This window comes from Lactuca sativa, chromosome 5 (genome assembly GCF_002870075.4).
Source record: "Lactuca sativa cultivar Salinas chromosome 5, Lsat_Salinas_v11, whole genome shotgun sequence".
In the NCBI taxonomy this organism is placed as follows: domain Eukaryota; kingdom Viridiplantae; phylum Streptophyta; class Magnoliopsida; order Asterales; family Asteraceae; genus Lactuca; species Lactuca sativa.
The window spans coordinates 262,361,957-262,380,488 of NC_056627.2; the positions used below are offsets into that span (position 1 = coordinate 262,361,957).

The window sequence follows — 18,532 nt, forward strand, 5'->3', positions numbered from 1 at the left end:
CAAATCATGTGACCAAGATAATCGTTAATCTAAAGTAAAGTCCCTTTAATTCGTTTATAAGAAACGAGTGTGGGTCTCTTTCAACATTAAAAAGAGTAAGCACTTAAACTTCGCTTTATCTTTGATGAATTATCTTCTAAATAATTCAACAAAGTTGTCATGACAATAATATTGAGAGGATTTTGTAGTGTGTGTATCAAAGTATTTTATGGAAAGCTCTTGAGAGAGTATATGATACATGAGAGACTATAGTATCACAAAATAAACTATTAAGGCCCTAAAATAAATAACAACTTGAGAATACATGATTGGTTCATGCCCAAAAAGACGCCCAATATCCAAATTCGTGTCCCCTGACACCATTTGACAAGTTTATATGCATTTGGATATGGGTTATTTTTATTATTATTTTTTTTTAATTAAAGAAAGGCTCATACAAACTTTGACAAAAAAAAACCTTTAAAGAAACATGAACCTTTTATTTTGAAAGGGTGAATTACACGAATGGTCTCTATGGTTTACGGTAACTTGCACGTTTGGTCCCTAACTTATTTTTCTAACTCGGAAAGTCCCTACTATTTGTTTTTGTTACACATTTGGTCCCTGTCTTACTTAAAAGTCTATATTTCCCTTGATTTTTTTAATTTATTTAAATAAACACACATCAACCCCACTCTTTCACATTATCTTACCTACTCTACCTTTTTTTTCCTTATTTAAATAATTGTTTTTTTACGTAATATAGGGACCAAACGTGTAACAAAAACAAACAATAGGGACCAAGCGTGTAACAATAACAAACAATAGGGACATTTCGAGTTAAAAAAATAAGTTAGGGACCAAATGTGCATATTACTCCAAACCATAGGGACCATTCGTATAATTTACTCTATTTTTAACTATTCCCTGAAATCTTTATTTAATTTTTTATAAGAACCCTTTTTATATTTCTATAAAAAAAAGTCTATTTAATTATTCCTTACGTGAATATATATATATATATATGTGTGTGTGTGTGTGTGTGTGTGGGGGGGGGGGGGGTGTTATAAAAATCTCGACTATGTCCAGATTAATATCCAATTAGTCCGTAGGCACTACCCTACCGACTAGAAAGACATCTAGCAATTAATCTCTGCCTACACAATGAACAAAACACTAGCAAACGAAAAAATTTAAGACTTTAAAGAAATCATATTTGAGTAGGAACTATTTGAGCAATGATTAGTCTTGTATTAATTATATTAACCTATTTTGTCATGATATTAGTGGTATTTATGAACTTTATTATGATATTAGTCATATTTAATTCTTTGAAAATTCAAAATATTAGTAATTTATGGTCCTCAATTAACCCACCTATTAATCTCCGCCTAACCGATTAATCCTTTAACCCCAGTCCACCGACTAGTTAACATCAAGAGTTTTTTACATCCTTTATATATATATATATATATATATATATATATATATATATATATATATATATATATATATATATATATATACATGTGTGTGTATGTGTGTGTGTGATCATTTGAGAACTCGTAGTATAATGAGAACCCAAGAACCAAACGAGGGTTGTTAGATCACAATAATAGATGGTTAAGATGTGTTGTGATATTTTTGTAAATAATTAGGAAAAATAAGACACGGGGCTAAAGAAATTGAAATGAATTAGGGACATTTTAGAAATAAAATATTTATTTTAATTCACATGATTAAACCTCTCATTTACGTATCTCTCTTTGTCTTTCATGTCGTCTTCTTCACAGTATCTCTTCCCTCTCCATCCCTTATCCCTCGATTACCACCTTTAACTCTGCAGACTACTACCAACCTACCCAATGGCGAGTCTAGAAAGTAAAATCACATGATTCACTATTTAAAAGAAACCGATAAAAGAAGAAAAATATAAAAAATTATATATATTATTGTGGGTTCGAATCGGATCGAGTCGTAAAAACAAAACAAAACAAAAATTAAGTTCTTACAACTATACCCGACGAGGTCTTATAGCTTGATATAATTTCACAATTGTATCATTACTAATACTATCTAAAACATTTTTTTTCAATATATGACACCAAACTATCACTTAAAAATTGATCACCCATTTTGTTGCGTACATCAGTCTTTACTAACTTCATTGCTGAAAATGCACGTTCCACATTCGCTGTTGCAACAGGTAAGATCAATGCAAGTTTCAAGATAAGGTAAACCTTAGGATATATTATATGCTTTTTTTCTTCAACCATCTTTTTGGCAAGTTCTCTAATGCTCTTCAATTGATTAAAGTGTTCATCTTCTTGCACATCATTAATGTAATTTTTAAGTTCAACTTCAAGAACTTGAAGATCATATTCTGTTCGAAATTCTTCCTTATAAATTGTAGCCATTTCCATTAGCTTATCCAAATCAAAGGCTTTAAAAGACATACGCGGGCACAAACAAGCTATGCAAAGAAGTAATTTCGTATTGGCTTCATTAAAGCGATGGTTAAGCTCTTGAAGTTGCATATCAATAACCGCCTTAAATACATCAACATAATAATGATGCAAGTTGTTAACCTAAAAAAATGAATCTTTAATAAGCTAATTACAAAACACAATAAATAAATCAATTTGGTAATATCAAATGTTACATACCTGTGAACCTTTTCGACAACTGAATCCATCATAATATTCATCTTCCATATCCACGATTCTAACATCATGTTTATTGCAAAACAAAGTAACATTCCCTAAAAGTGGTTCCCATCCTACATCTCTAATTTCTTGAATTGCTTTTTTAGAGTTGCTTACTTGATTCATAGCATTTACAATATCTTGGTCTTTTCTTTGTAATGTTGTATTCAAATGATTTGTGACTCCCAAGATATCAACCATCAAATGTAAACAAAACACAAAATCAAAGGACTTTAATAACCTTAAGATGTGAATTGCTTCAGCTTTACGATCACGATCACTATTATCTTTACCAAGGTCTTCAAGTACTTCACAAATGGAAGAATATATGTTTTTGATATTCAATAGAGATGAAAAATGAGAACCCCATCGAGTATCAGATGGTCGTTTGATACCCACTTCTTGGTTCAAACCGGTACCACTCTCAAGCTCACCTAAAATTTAACATATAAAAGTTTAATTAGCATAACATAACTACAAAATATTTTAATAATAAATCTAGTTTAATTATAAAGCAAACCTTCAACCAAGGCTTCCATAACTTTATTTGCTTGTTTTATTCTTAAATTATCTCGTCACTTGTAGGAAGATTCAATAATGTTTAATAGTTGAGAAACAGCATCAAAGAAATCGTTAACCTTCGTGTGATTTTTTTGCAATAAACACTAGGGCTAACTGTAATTGGTGAGCAAAACAATGAATAAAGTATGCAGATTTTGTTTCATTCATAATCAAAGTCTTCAATCTATTAAATGCACCACTTATGTTACTAGCACCATCATAGCCTTGCCCTCTAATGCTATTATTACTCAAGTTCCACTTTAAGAGCATATCATAAATGGTTTCCTTTATTGTCAAAGCTGAAGTGTCACTGACATGTCTAAGGCCAACAAACCTTTCTACAACTTCCCCCTTTTATTTACAAACCTCAATACTAATGCCAATTGTTCATTACAAGAAACATCATGTGACTCGTCTACTAAAATTGCAAAAAATCTTTTCCAAGATCTTCCATAATAACATTTATAACTGCATCTGAACATGCTTGCACGATATCTTTCTGAATATCACTGCATTTCAATTGTGTATTTTTTGGAGCATTCTTTAACACAACACGATCTACCACATCACATCGATCAGCTAACCATTGTAAAAGTTCAAGGAAGTTACCTTTATTATTCGAATTATCCATCTCGTCATGACCACGAAATGTCAATCCTTGACGCAATAAGAATCTAACACAATCAATTGAAGCATTCAAACAAATATGATATTCTTTTTCTTGTAAAGTGGTTTGTTTCTCAAAAGCAGTAGTTATGGATTGTCTTTGGTTCATCAAATTTTAACACTTTTGCAGCAATATTGTGTGGAGTTCCGGCTTTATGATCATCTAGTCCTGATTTTCTATTCCAAGCTTTGAAACCAGATTTCACAAAATGATCTGATCCACCTTGGTTTGGTATGTCGGATTTAAATAGATAACAACATAAACAAAATGCGGCATTCTCTTTTATACTATATTCTAACCAATATTTATTGTCATCAAACCAAGATATATTAAATCTTCGTTGTTTACCTTCAAAAGCACTTTGTGGAAACTTATAGTTTTGAGGTTGGAAATGTCATTTTTGCAAGTATGCTCTTCTAATTTCATCTCTTTGATTCACATAATAATATTCCATAGCAGGATGTTCTGTCGGGTCAACGGGTAGTGAGCTTAAGTCAACTCTCATATGCTTATGTTGTTCATTATCTTCTTCTATTGCTTTTTTATCACTCTTTCTAAAAAACTTAAATAAAGACATTATTGATTTAATTTCTAAAAAGACAACAATCAAATACTCAAACAAATAAACAACAATCAAATACTCAAACACATTGAAATTAGAAACAATAAAAAAAAGCCTATTTAAAATTATGAATAAAACAATCAAAAGAACAGAAAAAAAAATTGACAAATTCCATATTAATAAAATACTCAAGGTTCAAAAGATTAACAAAAGTTATTAATTAACATACCTGCGCAGTGCAACAGTGGGCAAGTGGGCAATTGGACAATTGGTTGAACAAGGAACAATGGAACATGCGCCGCTGTGAACTTTTCTTGATTAACATTATTTTTATTTTTTTAATTTAAAATCTATTGGGCTTATATGCATATTGGATTATACCCTAAAAATATTGGGCTATTAAAACATAAAACAAAGGCTCTAAATATTTGATATATATATTTTTGCTAAAAATATTTAGATAGTTCACACATATTTTTTGAGGTGGGTCACAAAAAATAATTATATACAACCTGTTATATGTATAAAAAAAACGGTGGGTCAAGTGACCCACCCTCAATACACAAACTCGCCACTGAACCTACCGTCATTAATGTCAAAATCATCGATGATTAATCCACGATCCAAGAGATCGATGTCGGTCGTATTCATCTTCGATTACAGTAGTGATTATCAAAGACCTAAATTGTTTAGTGGTGGATCGACTAGGTACTCATCGTCACATCTACTGAAACCGATCTCCATTGAAGATCTAACTAAAACGCGTATGATAAAGATGGATGACGAACCACAATTATCTCCGCCTCACGTTATCTGACCGTTACCGACGACTGATCTCCGAATCATCTCCGATGAACGATCTGCGTCTCCTCTTTATCCCGACGATTGATTCACATCTAGATGGATTTGTTGTTTCTCCATCTCGATATCGATCCTAGAATCCTCTCTAATCTACCACTCACACATTGTAGATTAATGATCAACCATAATCATCGTTGGTTTCCACAACAATCACCATATATTTCAAATCGGATGCACAAAGTTGAGGTAAATCCTTCCGCCCAACTTTGTGGCCCACCAGATTGTTCATCTTAATGTCGTGATGCATAGTTTAATTGAATAGCAATCTACCTTGCGTTTTGCACTAATCTAGAATCAAATCGACATTCTAATGTACATATAAATGCCTCATTTATTTATATTCAATCAAATTTTGTTCATTATTAAGCCCAAGGACAAATTGACATATTTTAGTTGATTAAATAAGATGTTGATGGTGTTATTTGTATGTTTTTGTTGGAATTACAATGGACATAGGAACTAGAAAATGACAAAAGACATACAAATAGGAAAGAATTTGTGGAAAGTATTAAAGAAGTGAAAAGTGATAAATTAAAGAAAATATGTAGATCTTGACATGAAGATATGATAAAACTTTGTATCTTTGTAATTTTTTTTAATATTTTACTTTGTATCGAATAAAATACTTGTATTATTATGTTTATAGGTTAGTAAATAAAAATAGGTTTTTTATGATTTACTTACAAACATTATATTATAAGAAATATGCATATATGCACCTGAAAAAATATGCATATATGCACCTGAAATGTTAAGTTTTTTTAGTTAACAAAATTATATATATTTTTTAAATATTCATGTTTTTTTAAAGTTTACTGACTTTTAAAAATTTACTGTTTCTAAAAAAAGTTTTAGCTTTTAAAAAAAATACTATTTTTCAGTTTTTGTAAAAGTTCATGTTTTCTAAAAAAAATTAGAACATCCGTACTTTTTTAAAAAATCAAAAAAATATAAATTTTATAAAAACATCCGAAAATTTGATTTGTTATTTAATTTTTAGACAATTTTATTAATATTTCCAATAACACAAAAAAGTAAGAAATTGAAATGAAACTCGTAAGATGATGATCATGTCCTTACTGATTTATATAGCAAACTTTGTTTTTGAAAAAGCCCTACTTCATTTTGTTGTTATTATTTATATTTGGACATATTTTTATCACAAAAAACTAAATAAAATTTGGTATATTTAGTTTTTTCTCTATAAATAATTTATCCAAAAAATTAAAAACAAAACGAAAAAAATGAGTTTTATTTTGCTATGATCAGGTGTATATGCGTTCAACCTCTAAATGTATATTATTTTTTCTTGATCAGTTTGTCTCTAAAGGACGGAATTAGTTTTTTATTTCATGGTTTAAAATGTTTTTTCACTGAATCCATATATATATATATATATATATATATATATATATATATATATATATATATATATATATATATATATATATATATATATATATATATATATATATATAGTGAGGTTTAATAGAGAATCATAATTAATCAAGGAACCAATCATTTTTTCAACTTTTAGAACTAATTTTTTTATCAAAAAAACAGAAATTAATAATTTTTTATCATTTTTCCGATGATATCAAATTCGATAAAAAAAATTCATCAAATTCACAATGTGAATCTTTCAATATTCACAATGTGAATCTTTTAATATTCACAATGTGAATTTAAATTCACACGGTGAATCCGAAAAATATATTTAACATTTACAATGTTAAGTTTTCACTACAAGAAACCAAGTCTTTAGTGGCGACACAATTACTGGCGACGATGGCTTTTAGAGGAGTGACATTTGTGACTCTAAGCTTTCTAAAGTCAATAGAAGAAGGATTTGGGATTGTTATTGCTACATAACAATCAAGGTATGATCTAAACCCTTATTATATGTTATATTGATTATCATATGCTAGATCTAGGTTTTATAGTCTTGGATAACTTGCATGTACAATAGAGAAACCTAGATCCAAGCATTAGGGTTTGTGTGAGCACATAGGATGTTCTTATGACCAAAACCCATCAGTTGTATTAGAGCCTAGACTGGTTTCTATTTTATTGATGCATTACATGTTTGAAAAATTCGATTTTTTTGGTTTCTGGAGGCTGGACTCGCCAAGTCCATAGCTGAACTCGCCGAGTCCATGCTGACTCGACGAGTTCATGCTTGACTCGACGAGTCAACTCGTCAGATGGGACTATATTCGCGATTTCTTGCTGTTTTTGCTTATGGAAAGTTGCCTTATCACATTAGATCAATATAAATCCGATTTTTTGATATATATGAGTATATTCTTGATCTAATTGAAGATATTTATCAATTAATAAAATATTTGTTTCCTTATGTGATGATTGATTAATTATTTTGATTAAATTGATAAATTGTTTTGCAAGAAATCATTAAATAAATCAAATATGGATAATTATGTGATTAAATGCTAATTTAGATTATTTGTTATTTGATACTTGTGCTTTGAAAAGTTTCATATTTTCCCCTTTAGGTTTTATAGTTTAAATTTGAACCCAAAAGTTTTGTTGTTTTGAAATTTAAATAGTTAAAACCCTAATGTTTTGAAAAGGTTTCAAAACTTGCCCTCAAGTTTTGGAATTTAAAATTTTGGATTAATAGTTTAATTTGATGTATATTTAATTTCTAAACCCTAATGTTTTGAAATGTTTCAAAACTTGCCCTCAAGTTTTGGAATTTAAAAGTTGATTAAAAGTTTAATTAGGAATGTTAAATTCTAAAACCCTAGTATTGTTTTGAAAAAGTTCAAATTACACCCTGATGGTTTTATTAATTAATTAAGGTGTATAATTTAAAGAGATTTAATAAATCCATATAAGTTTAGGTTTACAATTTAATTGAATTAAAAGTATAATTGTTAAATTTGACCACCTAATATTTTAAAAGTGTAAAATACACCCTATACTATATATAACATTAAAAGTCTAACATTATATATATGTATGAGTAAAAGTCAGTCTTACCGTTAGTAGGCCTCATTCACGAAGCTGGTCTATAAGGGGTGTTTAAGGAAATTGCCTATAAAATGGCGATTGAATGGGTATCCACTCTTACCCACCGCACTCTGGACTAGTGGAGGGTCGTTAGCCGAACGGGTAGGATAGGACAAAACCTTCCATTATAAGTATGATGATTACAAAAGTAACTAAATGTTTTTACAAATTCCCAATCTTAGTTACTTTAGGCAAAAGTGAATTGATGCAATTCCATGAAATTACACTTTGTGCCCTTGCGAAGACGTTAGTGGAGCGTGTGTGGTTAACCGGCACACTAAATGGTTCTAAACAAAGGTAGCAAAGGGTGACTCAATGTTTGTCATAGTTCGGTGGAGCGTGTGTGGTTTACCGGCACATCGAATAGGTGACTGTAACATGTGGGGGCACCATGTAGTTTGCATGGTTAATCACACCTGCTTTGTGATCCTCGGCATCCCAGTCACAAACAAGAGGGGCATATCGAGATTTAAACATGCCATTGAAATGTTCAATGAATCTCAATGGATCTAGGAGTTTTCATAGATTTAAAACTTAAATTTTTTTTTCGTTTTTCATGGTGGAAATTAGTGAATCGTCATTCACTTACCTTCAAATGTTCCGCAATTTGGGTTACGGCATCCCTCTCCCGAGTTGTAGAATATTTTGTTGGGTCCTAGCCTTAGTATTTCATTTGGGTGATTTACTAAGGACTTAATCAATCAACTAACTTGAGTTTGTTTTCTCCCGTTTTGTAGATGTCAAAGTTCGACAACTATGGTCTTCCCAAATCCCGTGGAACAAGCATTCCACATGAAGATGATATTTCACGATTCGATCGAGGAACAAGAGATCATGCTTCATTTCCTCCACCTCCTCCAATTGTTCTCCCTAACCCACAAGTTCAAAGGCTTGAAAATTTCAAGATCACTCAAGCCCTTTAGGCAAGTAAACATAAAGAAGGAAAGCCGGTGTGTGCACACGTCCTTGGGATGAAGTCAAACATTGATAGGTTAAGAATGTTGGGATCCGTTGTCTGTGAGGAAATGGCTGTTGATTGGGTTCTTCAGTCACTTCCTAACTCATATAGTGAGTTCGTAAGAGAGTACTATATGATGAACCGCGACGTGACCCTTATAGATCTCACCTATATGCTTATTGCCGCTGAATCAGCAATGGTTTGGCGCAATAGAAAAGCAAAGTTGATTGGTGAATCTGCCTTCAAGACCTCTATGGATATAGACAATGGCAACGAAAGACATGCTATGATCGAATAGTTTGATCATAAGAGAAAGGAAATGTCTGAAGTAGTTCCATGTCATGTTCCAAAAGAGTCAATTTGCTTTTATTGCCAAGAGAAAGGGCATTGGAGACGAAGCTGCCCCATTTACCTAAGAGATCTAAGAGATGGGAGAGTCGAAACGTATGACTCTAATATAGGTAAAATCCATTAACTAACTCTTTTAAGCTTCTATTCTAGATTCATAATACATAATGTGATAAGATTGCAATTGATGTTTTGTAGGATCGAAGAAAAGAAAGGAAGCTTAAAGGAAGAAGTGAGCAGAATCTAACCGTGAAGGAATGGATTTCGATCGCCTTTCTTGAAGATTAGATTCTTAAGCTACTACTTAGAGTTAGAATTAGATTGCTAAGAAAGATGTATTAGCATAGTTTTTCAATGAATTGCATTGTAAGGACAAAAATTTTCCGCAATAAAATAAATTTTGATTTTATATTATTTATTTATCCTTGCATTGGCATATATAAAAAATTGATGTTTGAATGTTTCTATTATTAGCAATAATGGATTTGGTTCTTATTATGTTATTTATGGAAAGTCGAGAGTTTACCAAATAGGGAGAGTTTCTCATCGCCCAAGTTTCAATTGGACAAAAACTTGGAATCATGCAACTTGGTTGCACGATGAATGAGAAATTTCATATTTGGAAATTAGATTAATTCATTGACAAAGTGTCGAGTGAAAGGACTAGGAGATCAAGTACATAAATTTGTGTGTTGATCAAAGTCCACCATAAGAGTAACAAAGATATTCGTCATGATTTACAAAAGGTATAATAAATATGATTATACTTCTAAGATTAAGTGTAATTCTGAATTGATTAAAGGGTTTAGATCAATAGCAGAACGAATAAGAAGAATCAAGTAGGCAGAAAGATAAAAGTTTCTCCATTCTAAGAAGAATGGAGAGTACCTTTTATGCTTTATGATAGGTCTTAATGATTAAGAACCATATCTCAATTGATCCTCTAAGTGAGTCTTAGTAAAATTGTATGTTTAAGAAGAGGAATCAAGAATTGAAGAAATGGTTAAATCAAGAAGTCAATCATACTTCGTTCCAAAACAAGTCTTAGAGTTAAGATTGTGACATTGAGTGAAAAGTATTAAGAAGGTTTATAGCATTCATCAAATGTGGAAAGTTGTGATGTCTTGGATAAGACAAAGACCAACTAGGACCAATTTATGAAGTATTTTGATGAAAACTACACTAACTCTTGAATATTTGTTTGTCAAGAAATGTTTATTGACAAGAGAATCTTATATGTCAAGGAGTCAGTGGGAGTCTTAATGGTCTTGAAAGGTTTCAAGAACAAATCAAATAAACCTTATCGATCATCACTAGCACACGAGTTGAGGTTTACAACCCATCGTGTTGACATTATTTTGTTTCTGTGTCAATCCAATCGAGTTAATTATGCATGTGAATCCTATGAGTTCTCATTTGAATGCATAAAAGGAAAGGACCTTGATCAATGGAAAGTACATTGATAAGAAAAGGTGAGCTGCTTAACTACTTGGAAGACATGGTGGGCAGCTGTACTACCATAAGGCAAGAAATCAAGATTAAGAAAGTTCGATCCATATGAGTTTGAATTTGTCGTAAACTTTGGTTTTAACAAATTCACATGGATAGGAACACATACACCGTTTAAATCTAAGTGTCATAAGATTTCCTCCTTCATGAAAATTATTGTGAGGAAATGCTTTCACTACGAAAGATTTTAAGAAGATCGTGATTGTAAAATTGCATTCTCGAATTCGATTATGGTTACGGTATCCCTTTCCATGATTTGAATTGTGAGGTTTGGAAATTAGTCTTAATTGTTTAGACACACATATGAACTATCTAAGGAAAATGTGTATAAGTTCAAAAAGCCTTAAGAAATTCAAAGCATTAAGTATTAGAAACATGGACTTAAGAAATTCAATAGGTATTGTTTTTCTGAAAGTTAAGCTGTTTCTGAATACATGTCAAAGCTAGTGGGAGCATACGTGTTATGTTTTATAATAATCATCATGATAGTGTGAGCATAAATGTTATGATTGTATGATTATTAAGGCACATATTGCAAGTTGGCAATATTAATTATAGAAAACAAGAGTTATACCTTGCAAATTCGTAAGGGTTGTAAAGTTGTTTTGCTATAATTAAGGGAGAGAATATTATGCTTCATTTCAAATCTAAAGGATTAGGTTGAGAAATGTTAATAAATTTAGTCAAAGGTACATAGTGTGTTCTTAAAATTTCGATTATGATTACGGCATTCCTCTTCACAATTCGAATTTTGAGAGCATAGCAAATAAAACATTATGCGTCGTGTCCCATACGCTTCAGGTATAGGATCGATTGCAAATGCTTTAATATTTGACCATTCTAAAATTTTCCAAATGTCTAGCGCGTTTAGAGGGAAAAGGGACTAGAATTGGTTTTGACTAAAATAATTAAACAACTATTAAAGGACAATCCAAAGTTCGACGAGGACTGGTTGCTTGTGAGTAGTTGGAAGCATGGTATTGAATGGACCATATTGACATCATTACAAATAGATAAGATTCTATTAAGAACGAGTTGTCATATGGAAAATATGGAAGCGTGTCCATATTAGGAATTGAATATTGAAAATCTATGTCTAAGATTAGAAACTTTTATGCAAAAGGATGTTCAAAGGAATGTACCTTGAGTGAGAGACATCATATCTAAGGAATTTTCTTGTAACAATCTCCGATAGAAGACTTTGTAATATCATTGGCAATAGTCTTTGTGACTTTGGTGCAGTGACATTACGAAAGGATAGTTGCATAGAATGTTAGAATCTAGCATATTCTATAAGTAACAAGAATTTGATATTCTTTCACTTATGAAAAAGGATTTGGGATTGTGAAATGAGAATGATTGGAAATGTGCTCAATTTGGTCTATTTCACAAATTAAGAACCATAGGTAAACATTGTGTGCATGCTAAGAGCATGGGACAAGTGTAATAATTCAAGTAAGAAGTTGATTACCCGAAACGACAAATAATGAGTAATCGATATGGTGATAAATAAAAGGTGTTTTATTTATACTCAAAGGTTTGAGGCCATATGGGATTAGTATTATTCTTGTGTTTCACTTTGCATGTTTTGACTTCCAGAATAATTGAGTTTATTAAGAATACTCGAATTATTCGAACGGGCCACAGTCGTTCGTATGTTGGAAGTAGATATGAATGAAGACTGTCATGAATTGGTGTGTGGATTGTCTAAAAGAGTATTATACATAAGCAAATGTTTACTGCAACGTTCATGAGTGCTTATGCATATGATTTGAGCATTGGATTAAACCCACGCTCACTTGGATCACTGCATGAATTGTATCACGAGTGATTGGTGAGACGATAACATCTTATATTCTTGAAACCGAGATGTGTGAGTTGTATCTTGCAAATCGGTTGCATATTGATAATATTTAAACGCACCAGTAACTCGGCGTCATAAAACATATTGTTGTGTGTAATTCGGTGAGTGAGTGCAAGTAAGCATTGTATCAAAGTTTATCTGTTTCTTTTATCCAAAGTAGGATAAAAGCGATATCTTTGGGCCGCTTGATGGTTTAGTGATGACAAACGTAAATGCTCGGCCGGGCTAGGGCTAATTTGATTTGTTCAATTAGTCAGTCGTCATAAATCGGAAATCGAGATATAGTATAAAGAGAATGATTTGAAATCATATCTCGTACGATATCTAGAATGGAGGAATATATGATCCCTTATCCAAAGGACACGTGTATCTGATATGATCAGAGATGACAGCGGCTTTGGAAAGCTACGATTGCAGATCAGGATCTGAAGTCATACGCATAATAGTTATTAGACTTATCCAAGTGGGAGACTGTTGGATTAGTGTTTAAGTCCATAACTATTTTGGTATGTACTTAACCCGATGGTGCATGGTCCTTTTGGGTTGCCTTCACTAAAGCAACTTGATAGGATGAATTATGGAGAGAAAGGATTAAATATGATTTATTAATATATTATGGGAATAATATATTAAAGGAGAAATCATATTATTTAATTAATACTAGTCAATAATTAATTGGTAATTAGTTTTGTGACTAAAAGAGATTAATTAAACTTAAGGGACTGGAATTGTAATTATAAGATAATTGCAATTTGGGCCATGGATTGCCTTGTATCAAGGGTTGGACGAATTATATGGGGAAACCCATAAGGAAATCGTCCAAGGGCTTGATTAAAGGAGTCTATGGGTTGCTTAGGGCTTAAGAATCCAAATTAGGGTTTCCTTGTTAGATAACCCTAATAGCCTCACTATATATATATGACCCTTATGACCTAAAAACGTGGCTAAGCTTTATTCTAGAGTTTCACATGTTTTTGGGCAGCCTCCATCCTCTCTCCTCTTCATCCTCTTGCTTATGGTGTTTGTGAACCATTAGAGGAGTGACATTTGTGACTCTAAGCTTTCTAAAGTCAATAGAAGAAGGATTTGGGATTGTTATTGTTACATAACAATCAAGGTATGATCTAAACCCTTATTATATGTTATATTGATTATCATATGCTAGATCTAAGGTTTATGTATGAGCACATAGGATGTTCTTATGACCAAAACCCATCAATATAACCATAATAATAGCTCAAATAATTACTATAAGGTCCTAAAAACGTTACTATATTTAAATAAAAGCTATATTAAAAATTAGGTAGGCGCATCTTACCTACGAGGGGGTTTTCTATAAGCCATGCTCTACAGCGGCAGAACTTCCGAGCCAAAAGCTCTTCTTCTCGGAGCCGTCGAGCGCTCTGGGGCTTTCTTCTAGCGCTAGGGGAGTTTTTGGGAGGTTTAGAGAGAGTGTAGAAGAAGAAAGAATGGGAAAGGTGTGAAGAAAAATGAGGGTGGGACAGGTTCTATTTATAGGGTGAAATATGGTTGAACTTGGTGCCACATGTCACCATCTGGTGGCAAAACTTAGAGAGAAAGCAATGGCCAAGATTGTGCTATGTCACCCATTTTCACACAACACACTTCCGACTTCTAAAATTTGTAACTTTCGCATACGAGCTCTCTTTTTGACATTCTTTATATCCACACGTAGGTAAAAATAAGATCTAAAACTTTCCTTTGACTCCGTCGGTTAATTCTCAACCGATCTTAAATTTAATAGTAGAAGGTGATTACATTGATAAATGTCCGCGTAAAATTCATAACTTCTACATACGGACTCCGTTTTCGTCTATCTTTTTGTCGTTGAGTTCCTATTAATGAGATCTTCAATTCTCATTTAGGTCACATTTGCCAAAAACCGCTCGATCTAAAATTCGAGTTTCGGGTCGTGCACTGCTAGGCCAAATCTTAGAAAAATCATAACTTCCTCATACCAAGTCAGATTTGGGCGTTCTTTTTATGCACGGTCTTGGTTTAACGTATACTACAACTTTAGTTTATATCAATAAGGCTAAAAAGTCCTCTATCGTAAATTCACTATTTACGTCGCGTAATGTCGTGTCGGTTTTGTAGCGAAACTTCGACGGGCCATAACTTCTTCGTTATAACTCGGATTTCGGCATTCTTTATATGTACAGAACCCTTGTGACATATTCTACAACTTGGTTCAGATTAATCCTTCTAAATAATCTTCCATCAAAAATGTAACACCCGTTTATTTATTAGTTAAATAAATAAATTAATGAACGAATAGTAGCGCTAAAATAAATAATTACATATCAAAGGATGGTCTCGAAGGGCTAATTGTCACAATTTTAGAAAATGGGGACTGTTTGGTAAGTTTTATACCTAATATGAAATGATTTATGCAAAACAGGGGCTAAAGAGTTAACTATGGACCTCAATTGAAAATAATTATAGAGGAGGGGCTGCATGGTAACTATGAGGACTTAAGTTGAAGGGTTTTTGGTTGGCTGGGGTTAAAAAGGTAAAATTTGGACTTCAATTGTAAAGGATTCAGGAAGCAGGGCTCAAATGGTAAATTTTGGATCATAGTTGAAAAGAATTGGATATAGAGGGACTGTTTCTGTAATTATGGAAATAAGGCTTTATGACATCAGGTACAAAAGCTTAACACTACCTGTTCTAACCCTAACCCTAAGTAGATATGTTCAGCCGTCACCCATACAAGTGACCACCCATGGCCGCCAACTTACCCTCCTTCTTCATCTCCTATCCGGCGCCACCATCATCTACTTCGTTCGTTTTTCCAGCGGCCCAACATTGTTGGGTAGTCCTCGTCACCGTTAGCATCAGAGACCGACTAGGGGCGGAAGACAGCATCCTGACGCGGCTGCTTCGTTGAAGTTTCATTGCTGCCGGCGACACCGTGAACGACAAGGACCACCGAGACCGGGTATTTGTGCTGTAACCGGCGAAGTGTGAGCTGCGAAGTCGATGTCCAGTCACAAGAAGTGGAGGTTCGAGATAGCCTGGTCGTTGATACTGTTTGGATGTCGAACGACCTTCTCCCTACCGTATTCTTCTTGCCTTTCTCCATTTATGTCTGGTGATGCGACGATGCTGTGGTTCCGATGTGTATAGCGTAGCTTCTTGTTCGTTCGGCTGCTTCATGCCACCGTGGGGGTGATCGAGACTGGTGCGTTTCCAACAATGGTTATGTTTGTTCTATTGTTATGTGCGTGTGATTATCTTGGAGTGTGTGCATACTGTGATTGTATAAGGTTGTAGGGGTGCATCTTGGCCGGAGATACGAAGAGAACCACCACCACCGTGAGGTGGTGGATGCCACCATACACCACCGTCTTTGTGTGTGTGTTAGTAAGTGTGTGTGTTTATTTGATATTTTGAGTTGTAAATTGTAACAAGTTGCAATAATGAAAAGAAAAATCAAACCACCACCTTAGGGTAGTGGCTGCCGCTTCCTGCCGCCACCGACTGCCGTGTCGGGTGGCGGTGTGCTTTGCCTTGTTGTGATTGATTCGTTTGGGGTGCTAGAAACCCTAATGGGCCCAATAAAGCCTAATGGGCTTAGTGAAAACCCTAATGGACTCTAATGGACCCAATAAAACCCAAGTGGGCTTAATGACATTCTAGTAGGCCTAGTAGGCCCAATAAAGCCCTAATGGACCTAAAAGCCCAATAAATTGATTAATGGGCTAACATTTGGGACGGAAGAACTGCAATGCCAATAAAACCCTAATTTGGGGAATTAATCGGGACACATGAGAATTATTTAATAACTGGAGATATTAAATAATAATCGTTGTGAAGAAATTAATCTAAGTAATATTAGACTTAATGGATTAAGTCCTTAATGGGTTAAGTGAGAAGACTTAATCCTAATCATCATTTTATGTGGAAACCCTAATTTCACTTGGGTGTATTGTTGGACCTTTTATTGGGCCTTGATGATTGGGTTATTAAATGGGCTATCCAAGATCAAGCAAATGGTCTAGAGTAATTTAGTGGGCCTAGGGTAACGCCATGTAAGGGGCTTGGGCCCAATTTGGAAAATTGGGCCATAGATAGGCCATAGTTTGGGCCTTAATGATTATACGATGTTGGGCCTAGAATGAGACCATGTATAGGCCTAGGCCCAATTTGTAAAATTAGGCCATGTGTTGGGCTTTGATTCCTAGTTGACTTTGGGCCTACGAATTGGGCCTTGGGCTTGAATAAGCCAAGCTTAGGGTAATGTAGTAATTATCCAAAGTAAGTGTTTATGGTTATGTAGTGGGACCCAATTATTAATTGGGTGATGTTTTGATATTGACAGATCGGGAATCTGTCATCCAGCAGTTGGGGTTGAGTCTGCGGGACTTCAACAGTATGGGATTGTGTCTATGGGACTTCAGCAGTGTGAGGTGAGTTACCTTCCAGTAGGGGTGGGTCTACGACCATAATGCCGGCCCACCAATAGGAGTGGTTGTTAGATGATTGTCTTTGTGATAATTGTTTATGTTTGCTACTACATGTTATGTTTATGTGCTAGACAGATTATGATATATGTGATATGATATTATGTGGTAGTAGTAGGGGTGAAATAGTCCCCAGTTACCGGTCGACATGACCGAAGGGGTAGGCCAGCACCCAGATATGCTAGGCAGTATGTGATTTATGTCTTTATGTTATGCTTTTATGTGGTAGTGGTAGGGGTGAAATAGTCCCCAGTTACCGGTTGAAAGATACCGAAGGGGAGGTCAACACCCAGATATGCTAGGCGGTTACCGGTTGAAAGATACCGAATGGGAGGCCAGCACCCAGATATGCTAGGCATTACGTGTTTATACGGTATGTGGTATGATGGGGGAACTCACTAAGCTTCGTGCTTATGGTTTATAGTTTTGGTTTCAGGTACTTCGTGTTTAAAGGAAAGGAGCCGGCTTTATCGCAGCGCATCACACTATGTTTTCCGCACATGAGATCTTTGGGATTACACTCTGATATGGTTTTATAATAATATGTTTTGATTACTGACACTTTGGTTTGACACGAGATATTATTATGAATGTTTTTACACTGATGGTTTTATGTAATAACTTATTTAAAAATGAAATTTTTGGCCTTGAAAATCAAGATGTTACAAAAAACTCATTATTGATGTTCATTGCCTCTAAATTGACTAGCCCAGATCTACGGGCGTTACAATTATCTCCCCTTTAGGATGATTACGTCCCGGAATTATTAACAAAACAGGGCTTGTATAATGACTCCTTATGTTAACTCTTCTTCCTAGGTAATAACCATAACTTTTATGTTGCTTCGAACGAGTATTTAACTCTTGGACACCTTGACTGCAGGTGGTGCTTGATCTTGCACCTACTCCCTATCTCACATTAGACTCCAAATTATGACATTCAAGTCACAATCTCGATCCTTACTGGAGACTGCTTATTCTTCTTAACAAACTTAGGAT

The 18,532-nt window shown here is 33.8% G+C and overlaps 1 protein-coding gene across 1 annotated transcript; it reads right to left on the bottom strand.

The window, feature by feature from the left end:
* Positions 1–2,051: 2,051 nt before the first annotated feature.
* LOC111878805 (uncharacterized) lies at positions 2,052–3,223 on the bottom strand. The gene is made up of 3 exons (XM_023875300.1): positions 3,205–3,223; positions 2,646–3,118; positions 2,052–2,567 (listed from the first exon to the last, which is right to left on the bottom strand). Exons 1-3 carry the CDS (start codon positions 3,221–3,223, stop codon positions 2,052–2,054), a joined length of 1,008 nt encoding a protein of 335 aa, XP_023731068.1.
* Between the last annotated feature and the right edge of the window lie 15,309 nt (positions 3,224–18,532).

What these genes read in the sequence shown, in the direction of transcription:
- LOC111878805 (XM_023875300.1), bottom strand. An exon ending in GTTGTCGAAAAGGTTCACAG is followed by an intron (nt 2,568 to 2,645) that starts GTATGTAACATT and finishes TCATTTTTTTAG; the next exon opens with GTTAACAACTTGCATCATTA.